We start from the raw sequence: 21,011 nt of genomic DNA, 5'->3' as shown, positions 1-21,011 counted from the left end.
TAACTGCATTATGGAACGAACACTTGCCCTTATGTTTAGAAATAATAGTTTATCAACATTTTTAGTGAAACGTTCTTATCTATAGCATCACGCACTGCTTTTGAATTTTTACACCTATGCCTACTGGTTGACTGAATTTTGGATCCACCTTCCCAGAAGTGTCCGAGAGTCCATTTGGAATAGACTATTTCTTTCTCGAATAGCTGACCAATTGTAGAAATGTTAATCTATTCTATCAGTATAGTATTGTTTTAGGCTAGTGATTTTGTTGTTCGTTACTCGTAAATTTATGGTTTCCAAATGGAAACCCTGATGCATACCACACTTGTGGCCTAAGCATTCAATTCGGACAGTCTGAAAAGTTAGTCAATTAATAGGAAGACAAACTCATTCATATAAGTACATGAAGTAACTTACCATAACAGCATATATTCCAAGGTACTCATAAACCACGGTGACTAGACTACCAGAGAAAATTAACACCGATACGATTGATGAACTACTCTGCTCCTCTTCCTGGAAATCAGAAACAGGGGGCGACTCCAAAGAGCCTGGCAATAAAGGACAAGCAAATTAGGTTAATGTCTGCAGTTTATCCCTCACAGCAATCTCAAAAAGTAGATGAAGTTGAAAGAGCGCATACCTGAGGAAGGGTGCTCCATGTCAACAAGTCCCATGTCCAAGGTATTTTCCAAAATAGCTTGAGGGCCCCTCTGGATTTCTTCTGGTTGATTGTCTTGGTTTCTGTTAAAATGCCCCACATCTTCCTCAAGACCCAGATCCAGATCTGGTCTGTTGTGGCCTTCATGGTCAGGCTTCTCCTCAGGTGCCTTAGTCTCTTCACCTGTCACCGTCAGAGTGAGGTTGTCCTCGTTTATGTCCCCCACAGAGTGCAGGAACGTCTTTTCTTCCTCTGCATCAGACACGTCCCCATCTTCTCAAATATTTATAGCGGTTCAAACAGTTAGATTGCAATACATGAAAATGTACTAACTGCCATTGTCAGGGTGTGGTTTTGTGCTATGTCAGACTATTTACTTTGTGGTACTTCATAGGCATTTCTTAAAAATGGAATCCGCAATAGGGGGAAACAGCGCCACTGGTCACCCCACGACCGTTGTTATTGTTGCCGAGCTGAGGACTATCGTACAGCATGGTAAAAAAAAAATGCAGTACATATTTTGTTCTATCAGGCATACAATGAAGTCAGAGGGAAAAATAAAAAGTGTTTGTTGTTTGCATTAACTTTGCTGTTGTAATATCGCAAATGGACATGGCCGTTTCACAATTATGGATTCCAGCTTTAAATACAGCTTCTCATGCAAACCCAATCGCCAGGCATTATTATCATCATGTCATTTGCAACATGACATTTTCCAAATAAATTAATTTAAAAGGTTTTAATCCTCCCATAATCTGACATTAACTGAAGTAAATAAGCAATCTTACCGGTGTCAGGGTGTAGTTGACTGCCCTCTGCCAAAGGAGCACTGTCGCTGGTCATTGAGTACTTCTGATGCAGGGTGAACGCCAACTCTTGGAAGTTGTCCAAGATGGTGGCTTCCACATCAAGCTCACCAGTCTCCTGCTGTACGTCAGCATTCTCCCGGGCATCCAGCATCCTCTCAATCTCATCCAGGATTGGGGTCTCAGAGGCCTCCAAAATGGCCTCCAGCACCTTTTCAATGTCCTCACTGGTGTTTGTCTGTGACATCAGGGCAGCATTCAGCTCCTGCTCCAGGTCAGAGAACAAGAACTCCACCCTGAAGAGGTTCTGCAGACCCAGAATCTTCTGGAAGAGTTTCATATCCTGTTCCTTGAAGTGGTAGCGCAGTAGCGTCAGCCTCAACACATTATCACTGTATTCTGACTCTTGGCCGGAAAGGGGATCCGGAACGTTGTCTTCAAGTGAGGGTGTATTGGTTTGATCCAAGCCTGCGCTTTCTGAATCTTCTATGTCATGCTCCTCAGGTTCTATGTCAATAGCCTCCTCAAGTTGGACAACATCCAACTCATCACTAGATACCTCGGTTTCTGTAGCATTATTGGATTGCTCTGACCCAAATTCCGATCTACTTTCTTTGTCCTTATCAGTGTGCTCGGTTTTGAATGAAGACAATGCTGCATTTTCATCCTCTAGCAATTCTTCTTCAATCTCCAAGTTCTCTGAGTCTATCAAATCCTCCTCATCTACAGCGAGTTCTTCATGCCTCTCTTTAACCATTGTGTTTTTAGTTGGATCTGGGACGTTAGGTCCTCTAAATCGTCTGAAAAGCTCTGTACCGCCCGGTTTCAATTTATTCTCTACTTGTGAGAAATCTCTCGACTCTTTTTGTATAGGGAGTTCAATAGCTTGTTTCTGCTCTGATACGTTAGTTTTACTATCAAAGTCTGAGAGCAGTTCTGTCTGTGAGACGTGTTTAGGGACTGTGCTTTCATTTACTGTAAGATTCTCTGCTAAAGCCTCCTCAGTATGTTCAAAAGGAATCACCTCATCAGCAGGCGGTATTGAAGGTTCAATGTCCCCTTCTTCAGGTTCATCCTCCAACTGCAAAGTCTGGGAATCCACATTAGGCATTTTGACAGCCTCAAGGAAATCAGAGTCTATAGGTTCCTCAAATATGTCCTCGTGTGGCTGTTCTGTTACCTCTGGCTCCTGCTTTGGGTCGTTGGCTAGCAGCTGTATATTCTCCTTGGGTTCTTTTTGTATGGGGAGTTCTTCAACAGCTTGCGTCTGTTCTGAGTCGATAGTATTACTATCAAAGTCTGAGAGCATTTCTGTCTGTGAGACGTGTTTAGGGACTGGGCTTTCATTGACTGTAAGATTCTCTGCTATAGCCTCCTCAGTATGTTCAAAAGGAATCACCTCATCAGCAAGCGGTATTGAAGGTTCAATGTCACCTTCTTCAGGTTCATCCTCCAACTGCAAAGTCTGGGAATCCACATCAGGCATTTTGACAGCCGCCTCAAGGAAATGAGAAACTACAGGTTCCTCAAAGATGACCTCATGTGGCTGTTCTGTTCCCTCTGGCTCCTGCTTTGGGTCGTTGGCTAGCAGCTGTATATTCTCCTTGGGTTCTTCAATTTTGGGAGGCTCCTCTGGTGCAATCTCACCTTCGTCGTCATCGTCGTCGTCCTCTTCCTCTGAACCTGTAACATGAGCTGTTCTTTCCCCACCACTGACAATGTTAAAAACTGTATCACCTAATGAAGACCACAGGTTCTTGTCCTTGGAGTCCTGTTTTTCAGCTGTCTCTGGTGGACTCTCTTCCTCATGTGTCTGATCAGATTCAAAATGGCCTGGATCTTTATCCTCTGGAAACTCCTCTGAAACCTCTTCTAAAACCTTATCAATGTCTTCGTGTTCTAAATTAGAATGTTCTTCAGAAAAAGCCAGCAATGGAGTTTCCCTAAGATGATAATCACTTTTCTCATCCTGCTGATATTCAAACTCTTCACTTCCCTTGTCCTCCTCGTCATATGGAGTCACCTTCCTAGTTTCCTCGTCATCAGAGGTGACAGCATCAAAAGTTGTTCCAAGTGTAGTTTTCAACTGAGGGATATGTCTGCCTTCTGAAAAACCAGCTGGTGCATTATCCAACTCAGGATCATCTTTGGATAGAGGTTCTGAAAGGCTTTCTTTAGTCTCACCTTGCTCTGGTTCAACAACACTGTCCGGCACAGAGTCCTCAGTCCTCAGCTGATATTTCTGAAGGTCATCTTTGATCCTCTCAGCTGTGGGCTCAACTACTGTGTTAGATTCAACTCCTTTTGCGTCAAGAGTTTCAATTTCAGGCTGAGGTCGAGAGGACTCTAAAGGATCAAATTGGCCTGGATCTTTATCCTCTGGAAACTCCTCTGAAACCTCTTCTAAAACCTTATCAATGTCCTCAGGAACATCACTATCAATCTCATTGTTTTCTAACAGAGTCACTTCAGGTGGAGGCTCATCCACTTCCACTGTGGTGCTCTCTGCACTTTTGTTTCGGTCTAAAGTCTCTGTGGTTCCTTGTACAGACTTGTCTTGGTCCGTTAACAATAAGGAGGAGACTAACAGTGACTCAATGTCATAACTGTCAAACTGATCGTGTCCGGTGTCAAAACAAACAAAGTCGGTTTCCTGAAAAGAAAAAAGAACCTTGTTTGAGTCATACTACCATTTCAGAAAGTACAGGCATTTCAGATAATTTCTTAATAATGCATTGGAAATAAAATAAATAAGTTATTTTCATACCTGAGCAGGAATCTCCAATTCTTTTTCAGTGTATATATGATTGATTGCGAGTTGGTCCTTATGGAAGTAACCAAAGCGGCTACCAACCTAATTGTAAGAAATGGAAACAAAACAAAGAATGAAACAATGTTAACATTGCAGTCTAGAATGTTTTGTTATCACATGATTAAATATTAACTCATACTTACAGTCCCCGCCCATATATCTGTCCTTCTGCCTGAGAGTTTATAGTAGACATATACAGTCTCTCCTTTTTTAAAAGACAGGAACCGACAGTCTGGTCCAGTGAAATCACTTGATGCTTTCCCCCGGCATAGGAGCACTGTGGAGAGGAAGGATTCACAGATCAGTTGTTGTGGGAATGTCACCCACACCAAAAATCTCATCCAATGACCCAGCCATGGACAGTCTTTGGGCGTCCACCTTTAGTGCCCCATGTGTAAATACACATCCCTAAGGTAAACCTTGCTTAATCTAATCTGTTTACACTTTACAGTGAGTATCAAGGGTTCACTGAAACAGCTATTGTTTTTGATAAGGCAGATGCAAAAAGTCAAGAACTTGCAGGCAGAGAGGGGGTTAATGACGTTTTTTTAATGTCAACAATAGCTAAGCCTATACACAATCTTGCAATTGAGCTAGTTACAGTGAAAGTGGCTATTTGCTTCCTAAAAGCCAACATAATTAAATGGTCCCTAAAGATGATCATACTAAAGTAAAAATGGCTTTATAAGTACATTTGATTGACTTAGGGAGCTAGTTAATTACAATAACTTAGCCTACCATACACACAACATAGATGTGTTCGCTAACCAAGGACACTGCCAGCTATGTTGTGTAGTCCACACTGGTGAACATTGCCCATGAAGCACTGGGGCCTTCGGAGGCTTTGATTTCAATAAAATATGTAGGCCGAAAGCTTGTTTACATGGAACAAGCTACTACAGAAAACAGAGTTGAGGTAACGTTAACTAGCTCCAGAATTAGGCAACTAGCCAGCAGTAGCCAATCCAGGATTCGGCTACAACCAAACAAGCCAGGTTTCTAGCTATATTTAGTAATAATACGTTACTCGTCTCGTGCTGATAAGAATACCAATGACAGTACTTTTATCTAGGTTAGCCGAGTTCATCCCTTTGAAATGGCAACAGGTCAAAGATAACGCCGGTTTATTAGCAAGCTAGCTGCTGCGTTACACTGGAATGAGGTGGGGAGAGTGCATTTAACGATCGATGGAAGCATCATTCCTGAAAGTTCGCGTGAGCAAAACGCCAAGTACTTACTACTGCATTCTTCGTCAGCACATCGTTTGAAGTCGGAGAATCTCCTTTCGGTGGCGGCATTGGATATGAAATTAATAATAAATAAAAGTAAAATGTATACATGAGATACATTTACAGCCATGTCGTCAGTTGGGCTATCTGGTTCTGCTCGAGCATGAGCAGATGAAGCCGACACGTCAGCAAATCCAAGGCTGGTGCAACTTGCAGGATGTTGATCGTGGAGTCAAATATCAAAATATGGGCGGACAATGACAAATATTAAAGAGCAAGGCCATAGAACCAGAATATAATCTTCCTTTGAATCGCATACGTTCTGATTCGGGTTTAGTACGTCTTTGTTGGATACACCTCAAACATTCAAAGCCCAGCACATTAAAGCCTGCTTGTGGTCGCAATTTCCTTTTCCCCCATTCAATTTGCCAATCTGACTACAGCAGATGTATTATGACACCTCAAAACATGTGTGTGGTGTACCCTAACAAACAAAACAAATAAAGAGAGAATATGATACTGAATCTCTCGCAGCCTCATGGTGGTTAGGCTATCCTTTCTGCATGGCTACCTTTCTGTATGAGAGCGTGGTGCATTCCGGTTCTCAAAATAGTAGGTCCAGGGTAGCCCGGAAGGGCTCCCATTTGGTGGTGGTGTGTGGGGGGGGGGGGGGTATTACAGGCCTATACCAAAGACATAAACCTCTTTCTGCCTATTCTTACAGCCCATAAAAGTGACGTTGGCTAACTGGGCTGCTCCATTCCACATTCAGAGTAAATATCTCCCCTAGGTATTGACATTATTTTTTTAAATGGATCTCTATTTCACTCCCATAAATAATACATTTCCCAGCACTATTTGAGGCCTACTTGCCTTCACGATTCCAGTGACGTGAGGCACTGAACCTTCCAATGATTTGCTAGTATATTCTCACATGGTTATATTACCTACTCACTTCGACCAATAGGTGCGTTAAAGTGCATAACATTTGACTTTTTATTTGATTAAACAACAGTAACATACAAAACAATAGAACAGCCAGAGTGATTACAATTCAACAAAAAGTAACAAATACATCTGAGACATTTTGCTTTGCATACGTTTCAATACAAAACGAATGTTTATGTGTATAAAAATGTTTCCTAATAAGAGATTGACATACTGACATTCAACTATAGAATCTGTGTAGTAAAATGTCAAACTTGGATATTTCAATGGTTGTATGCATTTTGTTACCAAGATATAGCGTCACATCGGTCCAGAAACCCTCATCATGCAAAAAAACACAAAATAAGTGTTAAATAGATTAAGTTTCTAGTTCAAAAACTGCATTCCCTGGTAACATCAGGTGTGTATATATTTAGAAACCAAGTTATTACAGGGGTTTGAATCCATGGAAAATCTTAAAGGAGAACTCCTTTACTTTGTTGGTCACCATAAATTTGTGAGGAGTGAGCCAAGCACGGTGCCAGTTCATATCAAACGATGAAGCCCAACAAAATATGGCAGAAGGAATAGATTTCCTGTAGAAAATATCCCTTAATAATCGATTGTTGAATTTCTAATCTGGTAAACCTATGCCATTCACCTGGATATCACTTACAATCGGAAATATCCCACAATATGCATTATTCTGTAGTAAAGACTTTATCGCCACTAGGTATAGCTTTTATAACGGTATCATATTCCTTGCTTGAAACCTCAGTTGTATCTTTCCATAAACTCTCTCAGTGTATACAGATTCCCACTGATACTAATTGGTTGACTAGAACAATGTTGTTTGAGAACCAATTACGGTAAAATAACATCTTGTTTCCATGTAATATATAATTATTATTCCATATAAAACATTTGAAGTGAAAAGTTGTTTATACAGCAAAGCCCAGCACATTAAAGCCTGCTTGTGAAAAGATGCCAATTTCACAGTAAGTTTACCCACAATATAAGGACATTGTAGTAAAAAAAAGTCACAATCGAGTTTCTGAAAAACCAAAATGCGGTACAATATTATTTTTTAAAAATGTTTAGTAAGTACCTTTTTAACCCAGTTGACTTTCGTTATTTAGTTAAAGAGAATGAAGTCTAAGACATATTAGACCACCGTCAAACCCTGTTGGTGATAACATCTCTTTTTATTTTGGCTTGTTTTTCCATATGAAGTTGTACAATAGCCTGAGGTACAGCAAGTGGATTTTTTTAATGTCAATAGATAGTCCCTCAGTCTTGAATAATAACCTTGCTTTAGAGGCAGGTAGTTCTCCCTTTATTTATAGCCACCTTTAAAGGTTTCACGTAAAAATTGTGCTGTTTCTTCATAGGTTTTGGAAAATTCAGAGGGTAATCCAACAGGGCCTGGATACTTTGTTTTTTAAATGGGGCAATCTCATATTGGATGTCCATAATGGACAAATCTTGACAGCAAGTCCGATTGAATTCTTCATTAACAGTTGACCTTCTCTTTAGAACCAAAAAGTTTCATCACTGAAATGTATCTAAGGAGTAAAGAATCTCATAAAACATAGTGGTAAAGTCTGATATCAACTCTCTATCCTCAGAGGTTACCCCATCAATCTTATCTTTCCGAAGTGTTCCGAGTTCCCTTCTCTTTTCCAAATAAAAAAGCATCTGTTAATTTCGCATTTTTCAAGCCATTGTTTTCTTAACCTTATGAAGGCTCTTAGCCTTTTCCTTATATCATTTGTGTAAGTTGGCTCTGTAAATCATTAAATTTAGCCTTAAAATCAAGATGCTCAATCTCCGTGATATTAGCAATTTTCTTAGAGCTCAGTTACCCCACATCTTAAAGCAAGCTGCTTCCCTTAAGTAATACAGGTTGAGCAGATTTTACATTTCAGCTGTTCCCAATATTTCCCATATAGCGAGCAATAGTAATTGCGTCTTTTTGTTGGCCTTAACACCACCATGGTTCGTTGAACAAATCCTATGCGGGGGAAAGAATGGTGTTTTGGGATAAAAATCAGAAAATAAGGTCTGTGGTAAACACAGGTTTAGGAGATCGTTTTATTCTATGAGATCATCTCCAACTAACGTCACTTTTTGTGAATTCTGAATAATTTATGACATTTAAAAAAAATCACATAAGGCTACCTAATTCATAAAGGTATTGGTAACTGACTGATATAATTATCCCTACATCAGCGGTAGAGACTTTGTTTACTTACTAACGAGCGGAATACGTTTTTCCACCAATGATAGAATGCCAGAAAGCTCTTCAAGAAGTTTTTCCACCAATGATAGAATGCCAGGAAGCTCTTCGGGAAGTATACCGGAAGTGAGGCATGTTATGAACCAGAGAGGAAGAGGGGAAAGCGAGAGTGATAACTGAGCGCAAAATCTGTCTTCTCTAGCAGGGGGCGATTTTTCGTTTCATTCCGCTCATCAAGCGAGCAGTTTGTATGGAGGTCAATGAGAGCGTGTCGCATTTGGTTAACAAAACATTGAATGGCTTATTTAGTACGTGTGGCTTATTTGATTGAATAGAAGTTTCGTAATTATTAGGCTGTTACGAGTGTACTGATATAAGTAGAACAAGTGACATCCCGGGAAATTCGAGGAAAAACACTATATCGCCGTTGTGCCTGGTCGTTACTAGTCACCCCAGTCAGAAAGTCATAAACCCCGCCTATTTCTACAATGTATCTTCTTAAAATGTTATTTTTAAAATAACTTGGACCACACTGCTAACCTTATGCTTAAACTTAAATGTAATCTAATTTTTGTTTTTATACATTTTTTACGACACAGCCAATTCTGACTTGGTGGTTGTGGTAACCGTTGTGCTTTTTGCTCACACGCGTATCTGTCCTGTCATTGGCTAGAATGGTCCCACCTGATCTTGCCTCCTCCCGTTTGCCTTCATTTTTGAAGATTTAATGTCATTGTTAGAGCGTCCACTATGTTAACTGTGTTTTAATGAAAAGCATGCATGGGGTTTGAAGCAAATTAACATTTTACTAAACTAACTACATTATATTTAGCCAGAATATGACATATTGTGGGCTTTCACATGATTGTCTACGAAATGGGCCAAACTGTGTCATGGATGATCTTGAGTCAGAACTGAGGGAGCTAGAAGAACTGGGCGAAAATGACTCTTCAGATGATGAATCAATCAACAGAAAACGAATCAAGCAGCCAAACCTCCCCCGGAGTCAACTATATTTAAAGGCACATTATAAAATACACTTTGTTGACGAATATGTGATCCGCTAATTTATTATCTTGACAATGTGCTGCTACCGGTGGCTGTTTGCTTGCTCTGGACCTATCGCGCCACGAGAACGCACGACTATATGCCAGATTATCGTGTTCATCATTGTGTAAGATCTCTTAGACCTAGTAACCAGTCTGTCTCCTGTATGATCACAGAGACACACCGTGAGACTGGTTTTCACAAGACCACAATGAACTGCCTCCAGCACATCAAGGAGACTGCTGAGTACATGTCCAGTTACTCACGAACACTGGAGGACGTGCCACAACTCTACGCTGAGGTAGGGATATCTTTGCTCTGACTAAACACTAACAAAATTAACTCAAAATACTGTAGAAATACTAAATTTGATTTTCAGATCATTTGAAGGACAAGCACAGATACACTACCGTCCCATCTTGAAGCTGGAAGACCACAACAGTTTCTATGCGCTATTAGAGATCTATGCGGGAGTGAAACATTACCTGAAGGTATGTTTCTTCTTTCCTTCACCTCTGCAGTCAGTTAAAAAAAACATCACCTTTCCCAAAGGATCCTAAGTCAATATATATATATTTTTTTTAAGTCGGCAGGGTAGCCTATAGTGGTTAGAGCGTTGGACTAGTAACCGAAAGGTTGCAAGTTCGAATCCCCGAGCTGACAAGGTACAAATCTGAACAGGCAGTTAACCCACTGTTCCTAGGCCGTCATTGAAAATAAGAATTTGTTCTCAACGGACTTAGTAAAATAAAGGTTAAAATATATATGCCAATAGGTTAAACAAGTCAATACTTTTATTATGTTTTGAGCCAGTATGACACCTTCAAAAACAAACAAATGGATGGAATATGTAACAATGTGTTTAACATGGAAATGTACAGTACCAGTCAAAAGTGTGGACTCATCTACTCAAGTGTTTTTCTTTATTTTTTTACTATTTTCTATATTGTAGAATAATAGTAAAGGCATCAAAACTATGAAATAACACATTGACGCATGTAGAGACCAAAAAAGTGGTAAACGCATCAAAATATATTTTATATTTGAGATTCTTCAATGTAGCCAACCCTTTCCTTTGATAGTTTTGAACACTCTTGACATTCTCTCAACAAGCTTCACCTGGAATGCTTTTCCAACCGTCTTGAAGGAGTTCCCACATATGCTGAGCACTTGTTGGCTACTTTTCCTTCACTCTGCGGTCCAACTCATCCCAAACATCCCAATTGGGTTGAGGTCGGGTGATTGTGGAGGTTGGGTCATCTGATGCAGCACTCCTTCACTCTCCTTCTTGGTCAAATAGCCCTTACCCAGGCTAGAGGTGTGTTGGGTCATTTGTCCTGTTGAAAAACAAATGATAGTCCGACTAAGCGCAAACCAGATGGGATGGCGTATTGCTGGTTAACTACCTTGAATTCTAAATAAATCAGTGTCACCAGCAAGCACTCTCACACCATCACACCTCCTCCATCATGTTTCACGGTGGAAACCACACATGCAGAGATCATCCGTTAACCTACTCTGCGTCTCACAAAGACATGGCGGTTGGAACCAAAAATGTCTCATTTGGACTCATCAGGCCAACGGATAGATTTCCACCAGTCTAATGTCGTGTTTCTTGGCCCAATCAAGTCTCCTTCTTATTGGTGTCCTTTTAGTAGTGGTTTCTTTGCAGCAATTCGACAATGATGGCCTGATTCACGCAGTCTCCTCTGAACAGTTGATGTTGAGATGTCTGTTACTTGAGGTAGCTCTGGGTCTTCTTTTCCTGTGGCGTTCCTCATGAGAGCCAGTTTCATCATAGCACTGTTGAAGATCTTAATTTTCTGAATTGACTGACCTTCCTGTCTTAAAGTAATGATGGGCTGTCATTTCTCTTGGCTTATTTGAGCTGTTCTTGCCATAATAATGGACTTAACCTATTTGGTGAAAGACCATCTTCTGTATACCACCTCTACCATGTCACAACACAACTGATTGGCTCAAATGCATTAAGAAGGAAATTCCACAAATTAACTTTAAAATATAAAATATTTTGATTTAACACTTTTTGGGGTGTTACTACATGAATCCATATGTGTTATTTCATAATTTTGACATCTTCACTATTATTCTATTATTCTACAATGTAGAAAATAGTACAAATAAAAACAATTGAATGAGTAGGTGTGTCCAAACCTTTGACTGGTACTGTATGTGAATGTACATTGAGGAAGTGTTTTGTCTAGTAAATCTGTCTGGAGCACTCGTTTCACCTCCTGGTGAACGGGCAGTTTGAGGACGTCCATCGCTGAGAGCTGGAGGTACGGCAAGCAGTCAGCCGATCAGTCCCAGCGGATTAAGCTGATCCAGTCCTACAGTGGCTTCCTGGATTACTTCATCTGGTGTGGGGGGAGAGAAAAAAGTCCACCGTCTGCAGCACTGGTAAGACGACACCTGGCTACCCCCAAACATCCATTATTCATTGGTTTCAATTGCACTGATAGTAAAAATCTTCATATTGTGTTAGACTGCTGCGCCACTCGGGAGGCCTAAGGCACTGCATCTCAGTGCTAGAGGCATCACTACAGACCCTGTTTCGATCCCGGGCTGTATCACAACCGCCCGCGATCGAGAGTCCCGAGTCCCGTAGGGCGGTACACAATTGGCCCAGCGTCGTCCGGGTTAGGGGAGGGTTTGGCCGGGGTAGGCCGTCATTGTGAAATAAGAATTTGTTTTTACTGACTTGCCTAGTTTAAAAAAAGAAAAAAAAGAGTAATAACATTACCATCTACTGGACAGATAATGTAACTGCCTTTTGGGACATAATTCCAATGCATTTCAAACATCGTGGTAAAACAAAGAGTAACCAGAAACTGTGGTGCCTCAGCTTAACATGGACTTTGACATAATTATTTCAGATGAGTATGATGGTGTCAATCAAGAGATGCACAGCTACTTCTGCCAATCCTCTGTGAACCGGAAGGATATCATTAAACTTCCTGGGGTCTGGGATCCTTTTGTTCTGAGTTACATTAATGTAAGTGCTAGTTTGTGTTTAGTAGGCATTCAACAGGAGGAAACATTTCAACAGAATGGGAAATGGTACTACTTGAACTTTACACTTATTTTCATTTTGTGTTTCAAAGTGGTTTACTACGATTTGCCCTACTGAACACGACCCCTGGCATCCCCATTTCCCTTCATTGAACTACGTTCCTTTATCACACTATCTATGATGAGATAATGTTTTGACTTGTATGTGTCAATGGTAGATGCTGGAATTTTACAACGATCACGAGGGAGCTGTGAAGGTTCTGAATGACTATGCCCATGACAACAGTTTGCCTCCCCAATGCCCATGTCTACCTCTACCGGTACATGAAGAAATGCAACCACCCATCAAATAAACTGCTCAGTGCTCAAGGTAGGACTGAGGCCATTGTTTGTGTTCTTGACAAAGGTATCTAGAAGAAATGTTGAGCACTGGCCTCTGCTTGTTTTAAACATTATTTTGTATTAAATGAAAATCTTTTATTTGTTTTTTTCTGAAGTATGTCCTTTCCTTTTGTATTGTAGGAAAGGCACCAAAGAGGGTGTGAATGGGAATAGGTGGGAAGTATACTCACAAAACATTGTTTATTTAGCTGTATGTTTACAGTTGACTTATTGAATGTTAAATTAAGCCACGGAAAATGTTTGCCTAAGGTTGACCTCCATAAAAAAAAGTACAGTACTTTTGTGAGATGTAATTGCTAAGCTCTAGGCTACAGTTAGTCCTGCACTCCTCTGCCCTTTCAATAGCGTTCTAGTACAGTAATGTTTTTAATGAGTCCATGTTTTCTATTACATTAGCCTTAGATCCTGCATACATTGGTCCCAAGTCACGAGTTAATGCTGGAATACAGTTCTCTTCTGCTACAGTCCGGTAAGTAAGTGTGTTGTGTATAGATAGTACAGTACCAGTCATTCAAGGGTTTGTCTTTTATTTGTACTATTTTCTACATTGTAGAATAATAGTGAAGACATCAAACCTATGAAATAACACAAATTGAATTATTTAGTAACCAAACAAGTGTTAAACAAATCAAAATATTTGAGATTCTTCAAAGTAGCCACCCTTTGCCTTGATGAAAGCTTTGCACACACTTGGCATTCTCTCAACCAGCTTCACGAGGAATGCTTTTCCAACTGTCTTGAAGGACTTCCCACATACTGAGCACTTGTTGGCTGCTTTTCCTTCACTCTGCGGTCCAATTCATCCCAAACCATCTCAATTGGGGTGAGGTCGAGGAGATTGTGGAGGCCAGGTCATTGGAAGCAGGCAGCCTAGTGGTTAGAGCATTTAGCCATGAACCGGAAGGTTGCTGGATCGAATCCCAGAGCTGACAAGGTACAAATCTGTTGTCCTGTCCCTGAGCAAGGCAGTTAACCCACTATCCCAGGCGCCGAAGACGTGGATGTTGACTTAAGGCAGCCCCCCGCACCTCTTTCATTCAGAGGGGTTGGGTTACATGCGGAAGACACATTTCAGTTGAATACATTCAGTTGGACAACTGACGAGGTACCTCCCTTTCCCTGATGCAGCACTCCTTCCATTTCCTTCTTGGCCACAGAGCCTGGAGGTGTGTTGGGTCATTGTCCTGTTCAAAACAATGCAAGGCAATGCAAATAGTCTGGGTTGCCATTTGATTAGGTGTTCAGGAGTCTTATGGCTTTGGGGTAGAAGCTGTTTAGAAGCCTCTTGGACCTATACTTGGTGCTCCGGTACCGCTTGCTGTGCGGAAGCAGAAAGAACAGTCTATGACTAGGGTGGCTGGAGTCTGACCACTTTTAAGCATTCCTCTGACACCGCCTGGTATAGAGGTCCTGGATGCCAATAAGCTTTGCCCCAGTGATGCACTGGGCCTTTCGCACTACCCTCTAGTGCCATGCGGTTGGAGGCCGAGCAGTTTCCATACCAGGCAATGATGCTCTCGACGGTGCAGCTGTAGAACCTTTTGAGGATCTGAGTACCCATGCCAAATCTTTTCAGTCTCCTGAGGGGGAATAGGTTTTGTCGTACCCTCTTCACGACTATCTTGGTGTGCTTGGACCATGTTAGTTTGTTGGCGATGTAGACGCCAAGGAACTTGATGCTCTCAACCTGTTCCACTGTAGCCCCATTGTTGAGAATGGTGGAGTGCTCAGTCCTCTTTTTCCTGTAGTCCACAATCATCTCCTTTGTCTTGATCACGTTGAGGGAGAGGTTGTTGTCCTGGCACCACACGGCCAGGTCTCTAACCTCCTCCCTATAGGCTGTCTCGTTGTTGTCGGTGATCAGGCATACCACTGTTGTCGTCGGCAAAATTAATCATGGTGTTGGAGTTGTGCCTGGCCGTGCATGAGTGAACAGGGAGTGCAGGAGGGGACTGACCACACACCCTGACCACACACTCTTGAGGAGCCTCTGTGTTGAGGATCAGCGTGGCGGGTGTTGTTACCTACCCTTACCACCTGGGGGTGGCCTGTCATGAAGTCCAGGAACCAGTTGCAGAGGGAGGTGATTTAGTCCCAGGGTCCTTAGCTTATTGATGAACTTTGAGGCCACTCGGGTGTTGAATGCTGAGCTGTAGTCAATGAATAGCATTCTCACACAGGTGTTCCTTTTGTCCAGGTGGGAAAGGGCAGTGTTGAGTGCTATAGAGATTGCATCATCTGTGGATCAGTTAGGGCAGTATGCAAATTGGATTGGGTCTAGGGTTTCTGGGATAATGGTGTTGATGTGAGACATGACCAGCCTTTCAAAGCACTTCATGGCTACAGACGAGTGCTACAGGTCAGTAGTCCTTTAGGCAGGTTACCTTTTGTCTTCTTGGGCACAGGGACTATGGTGGTCACTTAAAACATGTTGGTATTACAGACTCGTACAGGGAGAGGTTGACAATGTCAGGGAAGACACTTGCCTGTTGGTCAGCGCATGCTCGCAGTACACATCCTGGTAATCTGCCTGGTCTTGTGAATGTTTACCTGTTTTAAAGGTGTTACTCACATCTTCTGCGGAGAGCGTGATCACACAGTCTTCTGGAACAGCTGGTGCTCTCATGCATGTTTCAGTGTTATTTCCCTTAAAGCTAGCATAGAAGTAGTTTAGCTCATCTGGTAGGCTCGTTTCACTGGGCAGCGCTCGACTGTTCTTCCCTTTGTAGTCTGTAATGGTTTGCATTCCCTGCCACATCTGACGAGCTTCAGAGCCGGTGTAGTACGATTTCATCTTAGTCCTGTATTGATTTGCCTGTTTGATGGTTCGTCGGAGCGTATAGCGGGATTTCTTTAAGTTTCCTTGTTAGAGTCCCACTCCTTGGAAGTGGCAGCTCTAGCTTTTAGCTCAGTGCAGATGTTGCCTGTAATTCATGGCTTCTGATTGGGGTATGGACGTATGGTCACTGGGGACGACGTCATCGATGCACTTATTGATGAAGCCAATGACTGATGTGGTGTACTCCTCAATGCCATAGGAAGAATCCCAGGAACATATTCCAGTCTGTGCTAGCAAAACAGTTCTGTAGCTTAGCATCTGTTTCATCTGACCACATTTTTTTATTAATCGAGTCATTGGTGCTTCCTGATGTTAATTTTTGTTTGTAAGCAGGAATCTGGAGGATAGAAATATGGTCAGATGTTCGAAATGGAGGGAGAACTTTGCATGTGTCTCTGTGTAGAGTAAAGGTGGTCGAGAGTTGCACATTTAACATGCTCTGGGTGAGGCTTTTCCTCTTTTCTTATGGCGGAGTAGTTCATTCACTGTGGTCTTCATGCCAGCATCGGTCTTAGTGCCAGCATTGGTCTGTGGTGGTATTTAGACAGCTCTGAAAAATACAGCTGAAATCTCTCTAGGTAGATGGTGTCGTCTACAGCTTATCATTAGATACTCTACCTCAGGCGAGCAAAACCTCGAGACTTCCTTAGATATCGTGCACCAGCTGTTATTTACAAAAATATGTTTTCCGCAGCCCCTTGTCTTACCAGACGCAGCTGTTCTATCCTGCAGATACAGCGTATAGCCGGCCAGCTATATGTTAATAATGTCGTCGTTCAGCCACGATTTCGTGAAGTATAAAATATTACAGTTTTGAATGTTCCGTTGGTAGTTTAATATTCTGCGTAGGTCATCAATTTTATTTTCTAAAGATTGCACGTTTGCTAGACGAATGGAAGGAAGTGGGGGTTTATTCGAACGCCTATGAATTCTCAGAAGGCAGCCTGCCCTCTGGCCCCTTTTTCTTCACGCAAATTATGTGGATCTGGGCCTGTTCCCGGGAAGGCAGTATATCATTCATGTCGGACTCGTTAAAGGAAAGAAAGGATTCTGCCAGTCCGCGGTGATGTACAAAATAAGTTACAAACAACGCAAAGACACGAACAAACACAACTGGTTAGGAATCCGTAAAATTTCACCCTTGTTCTCTGGCGCTGTGGGTCTTATTTTCCTGTGGTGGTCCTCGTGAGAGCCAGTTTCGTCGTAGCACTTGGTGATTTTTGCGACTGCACTTGAAGAAACTTTCAAAGTTCTTGAAATGTTCCGGGATTGACTGACCTTCCTGTCTTAAGGTAATGATGGATTGTAATTTATCTTTGCTTATTTGAGTTGTTCTTGCCATAATATGGACTTGGCCCTATTTAGTACAAGACCATCTTCTGTATACCATCCCTACCTTGTCACAACACAACTGATTGGCTCAAACGTATTAAGAAGGAAAGAAATTCCACAAAATGAACTTTTAACAAAGCACACCTGTTAATTGAAATGCGTTCCAGGTGACTACCTTATGAAGCTGGTTGAGAGAATGCCAAAATTGTGCAAAGCTGTCATCAAGGCAAAGGGTGGCTACTTTTAAAAATCTCTAATATATTTTGATTTGTTTAACACTTTTTTGGTTATTACATGATTCCATATGTGGTATTTCATAGTTTGTCTTCACTATTATTCTACAATGTAGAAAATGATACAAATAAAGACACACCCTGGAATGGGTGTCCAAACCTTTGACTGGTACTTATATTATACTTTTCAGTGTCTTATCTACGGGATCGGTGTCCCTCAACTGGGACAGTTGAGCTAACGTGCACTAATGTGATTAGTATAACATTGTAAGTAACAAGAACATTTCCCAGGACACAGACATGTCTTATATGGGCAGAAAGCTTAATTTCTTGTTAATCTAACTGCAATGTCCAATTTACCGTAGCGATTACAGTGTAAAAAATACGATTCTATTGTTTGAGTAGAGTACACAACAACAACTTCTATCACGTCAACTCATTTCATACATTCACCTCTGAAGGTAAATAATGTACTTACATTCAGTACTCTTGCTCTGATTTGTCATCCTTAGGGTCCCAGAGATAAAATGTAGCATAGTTTTGAATCAAATCTATTTTTATATTCAAATGTGGAAACTGAGTTCTACAGTTTGATCCCCTGCTGTGTCTGGCTCCACACCCACACCGCCCGGCCATCTAGATGTGTGAAAGTTACTGTATAAGCTAATGATCCATCATGTATGACATTCCTGGGAGTGTGTAAACTTCATTTCAATTTTTTTTATTACCAAATCATTTTTGAATGTTCTCTATAGTTATGTACTTGAAAATGTATCAATTGACCAATTCGGCACATTTGGGCACACTTGATACAGAATATTGTCCAGTATTGAAATGCTTCGCCGGAACAATCTGCAATTTTGTGCACACACTGATGCCATCTAGTGGCCAAAATCTAAATTGTGCCTGCGCTGCAGTACTACATTATGGCCTTTCCCTTGCATTTCAAAGATGATGGAACAAATAATACCGTTTTTCTTTTACCAGGTCTAATGTGTTATTCTCCTACATTTAATTTCACATTTCCATAAACTTCTTCAAAGTGTTTCCTTTCAAATGGTATCAAGAATATGTATATCCTTGCCTCAGGTCCTGAGCTACAGGTAGTTAGATTTGGGTATGTCATTTTATATGAAAATGGTCTGATCCTTAAGAGGGAATGACACTGTGCCCTAGTGTGTAAAATGTGTGAAAATAGCCAATTTATGGTGTATCTTGATGTTCTGGCCATTCTTTCAATGTTGTGCATGAAACAGGGGCTTTTACACATTAAGATGAATGTGTTTGGTGGATGTGCCCTTCACATTGACGTTGGTCACTTGAAGGTGTTCATAGTAAAGGAAGAATTGATTTGTTTTAGAGAGAGTGATCTTCAGAAGGCTCTAGGTGTTGTTCTGGATCTCCTGGACTTATCCAGTTGGAGGAGAAATTTGGATGTCTGGAACCATTTGATGACCATCGTGAAGAGGCTGAGGCCCAGGTAAGGATGACAGCATGAATCCATACTATTCTCTCTCAAAAGGATGCTTTTGAAGTTCCTCTCCATTCATGTAATTAGTCACCTTACATTGCTTGCATCTCTTCTCATTGCTAATTAACAAAATGTAATATTATGCATAATACTTGTAATTCCACTGGTTGATATTTTCCTTTAGAAAACAATGGCTGAAGATTGTTGCAGAGGAGTTGGTGAACAGAATGGACTGGTGGCTAGCAATGCACTTCACAACATTCCAGGCCAGGAGAGACTTGGCAGTGAATGGGGTGCTACTGGAAGTGAAGTGCTTTGTGCTTGGAGCCTTTTGTCCTCGCTGTAAGTAAAGCTACACAGTAACACTTTTGTTGTTGTGGAGTATTACTTTCTTCCAGTTGTGTGAGATTGAGACTTCCTCACTTATTGGCAGCCTTGTCACTATGTGGCCAAATATACAATTAGTTTAAGAATACATGTTTACTTCCTTGAATCACCATTATTGGCTGTCCTTAGGTCTTGTTCCTCCGGTTCTGATAGTGGAAAATTAGCCGTATGAAATCAAATGTAGTTTAATCCTTTTTTTGTCTCTTGCCAGATGCCTTCATGTACTGTGATGTAGGTAAGGACACCCAAAAAGAAGTTACTTCCGAGGCGCAGAAGGCAGAAGAAGGATAAGGAATCCAAGACGGCTAAGGCTCAGAAGAGAATGCGGAAAGCAAAGCTGACTTTGAGAAAGCGTCTCGGAACGCTGCTGGGCGCATCGGCGAGAACCGAAACGTTTCAAAAATACGTGAAAACCTTCTACCATTGCCTGATCATGGCAGACATAACCTCCTCATGCGGTCATCGGGTCATACTCTCTCCCCTTCCATGACAGCTGCTCCAACTACACCCCCTCACTGCAGGCCTCACTCTCCTTGCATTGCTTCACTTCTCAAGTTCTACGATTGTCCACCAGGGAGGGCTCACACGATGGCTAAGTTTTGAGTCGTTCTGAATGCTGCTGAGCTTGTAACTGAGAGCTGTGTTCACTGTGGTAGTTCGTAGGGAAAAAAGGAGGCTGGGTATGCTGCAGTATTAAGTCTAGGACACGGTACACAGCTCTCCCAACGGGTAGATCGCAGCCAACATGTATGAGTAGCTTACAAGCAATTCTGAAAGTGCATGCATGTTTTTCATGTGTTCCCATCGCAAACTTTCATAAACAAGCTCCTGGCTACTATACAACCAAAACCACATTGACATTATCCTACCCCTGGTTAGCCACTATTGGCTTAAAAAGCCCAAATTAACACTAAATCTGCCAATTTATTTCTTGCAATATCCATTTGCCTCAGTCTGTCTGCTTGGTACGTGCATTTGTCTATCACTCAGTATGCTGCCAGTTAGCCGTGCTAGTAATGATAACCATCTTGTGGGTAGACAGACTTTCTGCAAAAACTCAATTAAATGGTAACTGCAAAGCAGGCTTGCCTGACAGAAAGATATGATTATTTTTATCAATTGGGTGGCCATCCTTTTGCAAACGCTGCCATAACGTGCTGCAGCCGTAGGCCTAACAAACATCTACACTGACACATTCCCCACTTTCTGAATGCGCAATTAAAGGAGAGTTGCACATGAAAATTGAAATTTATTTTTTATTTTTCAGACTTCAATTGCTCTTCTTTAAATTCTGAAATTTCCTTCCTCAATTACATTTTCTGTCAAGATAGCAACTCCACCCCCTTCAGCAGTTCTACTGTAGAGAGAGCCTGCAAAGTTCTGTCATACTATCCAGGTCTGTGCCCAAACAGTTCGAGCTTCTACTTTTAAAAATCCATTTTGCCAGAAATGAGTCCCTCACTTTTGCTGCTTGTTATAGACCCCTCCTCAGCTCCCAGCTGTGCCCTGGACACCATATGTGAATTGATTGCCCCCATTTATCGTCAGAGTTCGTACTGTTAGGTGACCTAAACTGGGATATGCTTAACACCC

The 21,011-nt window shown here is 41.5% G+C and overlaps 2 protein-coding genes across 9 annotated transcripts in view; one reads left to right on the top strand and one right to left on the bottom strand.

Moving 5' to 3' along the window:
* mia3 (MIA SH3 domain ER export factor 3) overlaps positions 1–5,786 on the bottom strand; it is a 19,668-nt gene extending 13,882 nt beyond the window's left edge. For 2 of the 3 annotated variants that reach the window (XM_046291213.1, XM_046291214.1), the window contains exons 1-6: positions 5,518–5,786; positions 4,423–4,556; positions 4,235–4,321; positions 1,450–4,120; positions 644–934; positions 418–551 (exon numbers count right to left, since the gene is read on the bottom strand). In XM_046291213.1, the coding sequence (XP_046147169.1) occupies positions 418–551; positions 644–934; positions 1,450–4,120; positions 4,235–4,321; positions 4,423–4,556; positions 5,518–5,638 (3,438 nt within the window). In that variant the 5' untranslated portion in view covers positions 5,639–5,786. The remainder of the gene's footprint in view (positions 1–417; positions 552–643; positions 935–1,449; positions 4,121–4,234; positions 4,322–4,422; positions 4,557–5,517) is intronic. The other variant, XM_046291215.1, reaches the window with a different exon arrangement.
* The window catches only part of LOC123990593 (TATA box-binding protein-associated factor RNA polymerase I subunit A-like), a 23,007-nt gene extending 1,996 nt beyond the window's left edge, over positions 1–21,011 (top strand). Inside the window, exons 1-8 of one of the 6 annotated variants that reach the window (XR_006830678.1) lie at positions 8,833–10,022; positions 10,101–10,212; positions 11,947–12,142; positions 12,619–12,737; positions 12,973–13,625; positions 18,921–19,040; positions 19,216–19,373; positions 19,630–21,011. Coding sequence is in view for 3 of the 6 variants with exons in the window: in XM_046291218.1 (XP_046147174.1) it covers positions 13,019–13,124; positions 13,553–13,625; positions 18,921–19,040; positions 19,216–19,373; positions 19,630–19,709 (537 nt within the window). In the remaining 3 variants the exon portion in view is untranslated. Of the gene's footprint in view, positions 1–8,832; positions 10,023–10,100; positions 10,213–11,946; positions 13,626–18,920; positions 19,041–19,215; positions 19,374–19,629 lie in introns of those variants that run through there. The other 5 variants (XR_006830680.1, XM_046291217.1, XM_046291218.1 and 2 more) reach the window with 5 other exon arrangements.

Source organism: Oncorhynchus gorbuscha, linkage group LG12 (assembly GCF_021184085.1).
Source record: "Oncorhynchus gorbuscha isolate QuinsamMale2020 ecotype Even-year linkage group LG12, OgorEven_v1.0, whole genome shotgun sequence".
NCBI lineage: Eukaryota > Metazoa > Chordata > Actinopteri > Salmoniformes > Salmonidae > Oncorhynchus > Oncorhynchus gorbuscha.
The sequence above is the reverse complement of the archived record's forward strand: the minus strand, read 5'-3'. Positions and strand labels throughout refer to the sequence as shown.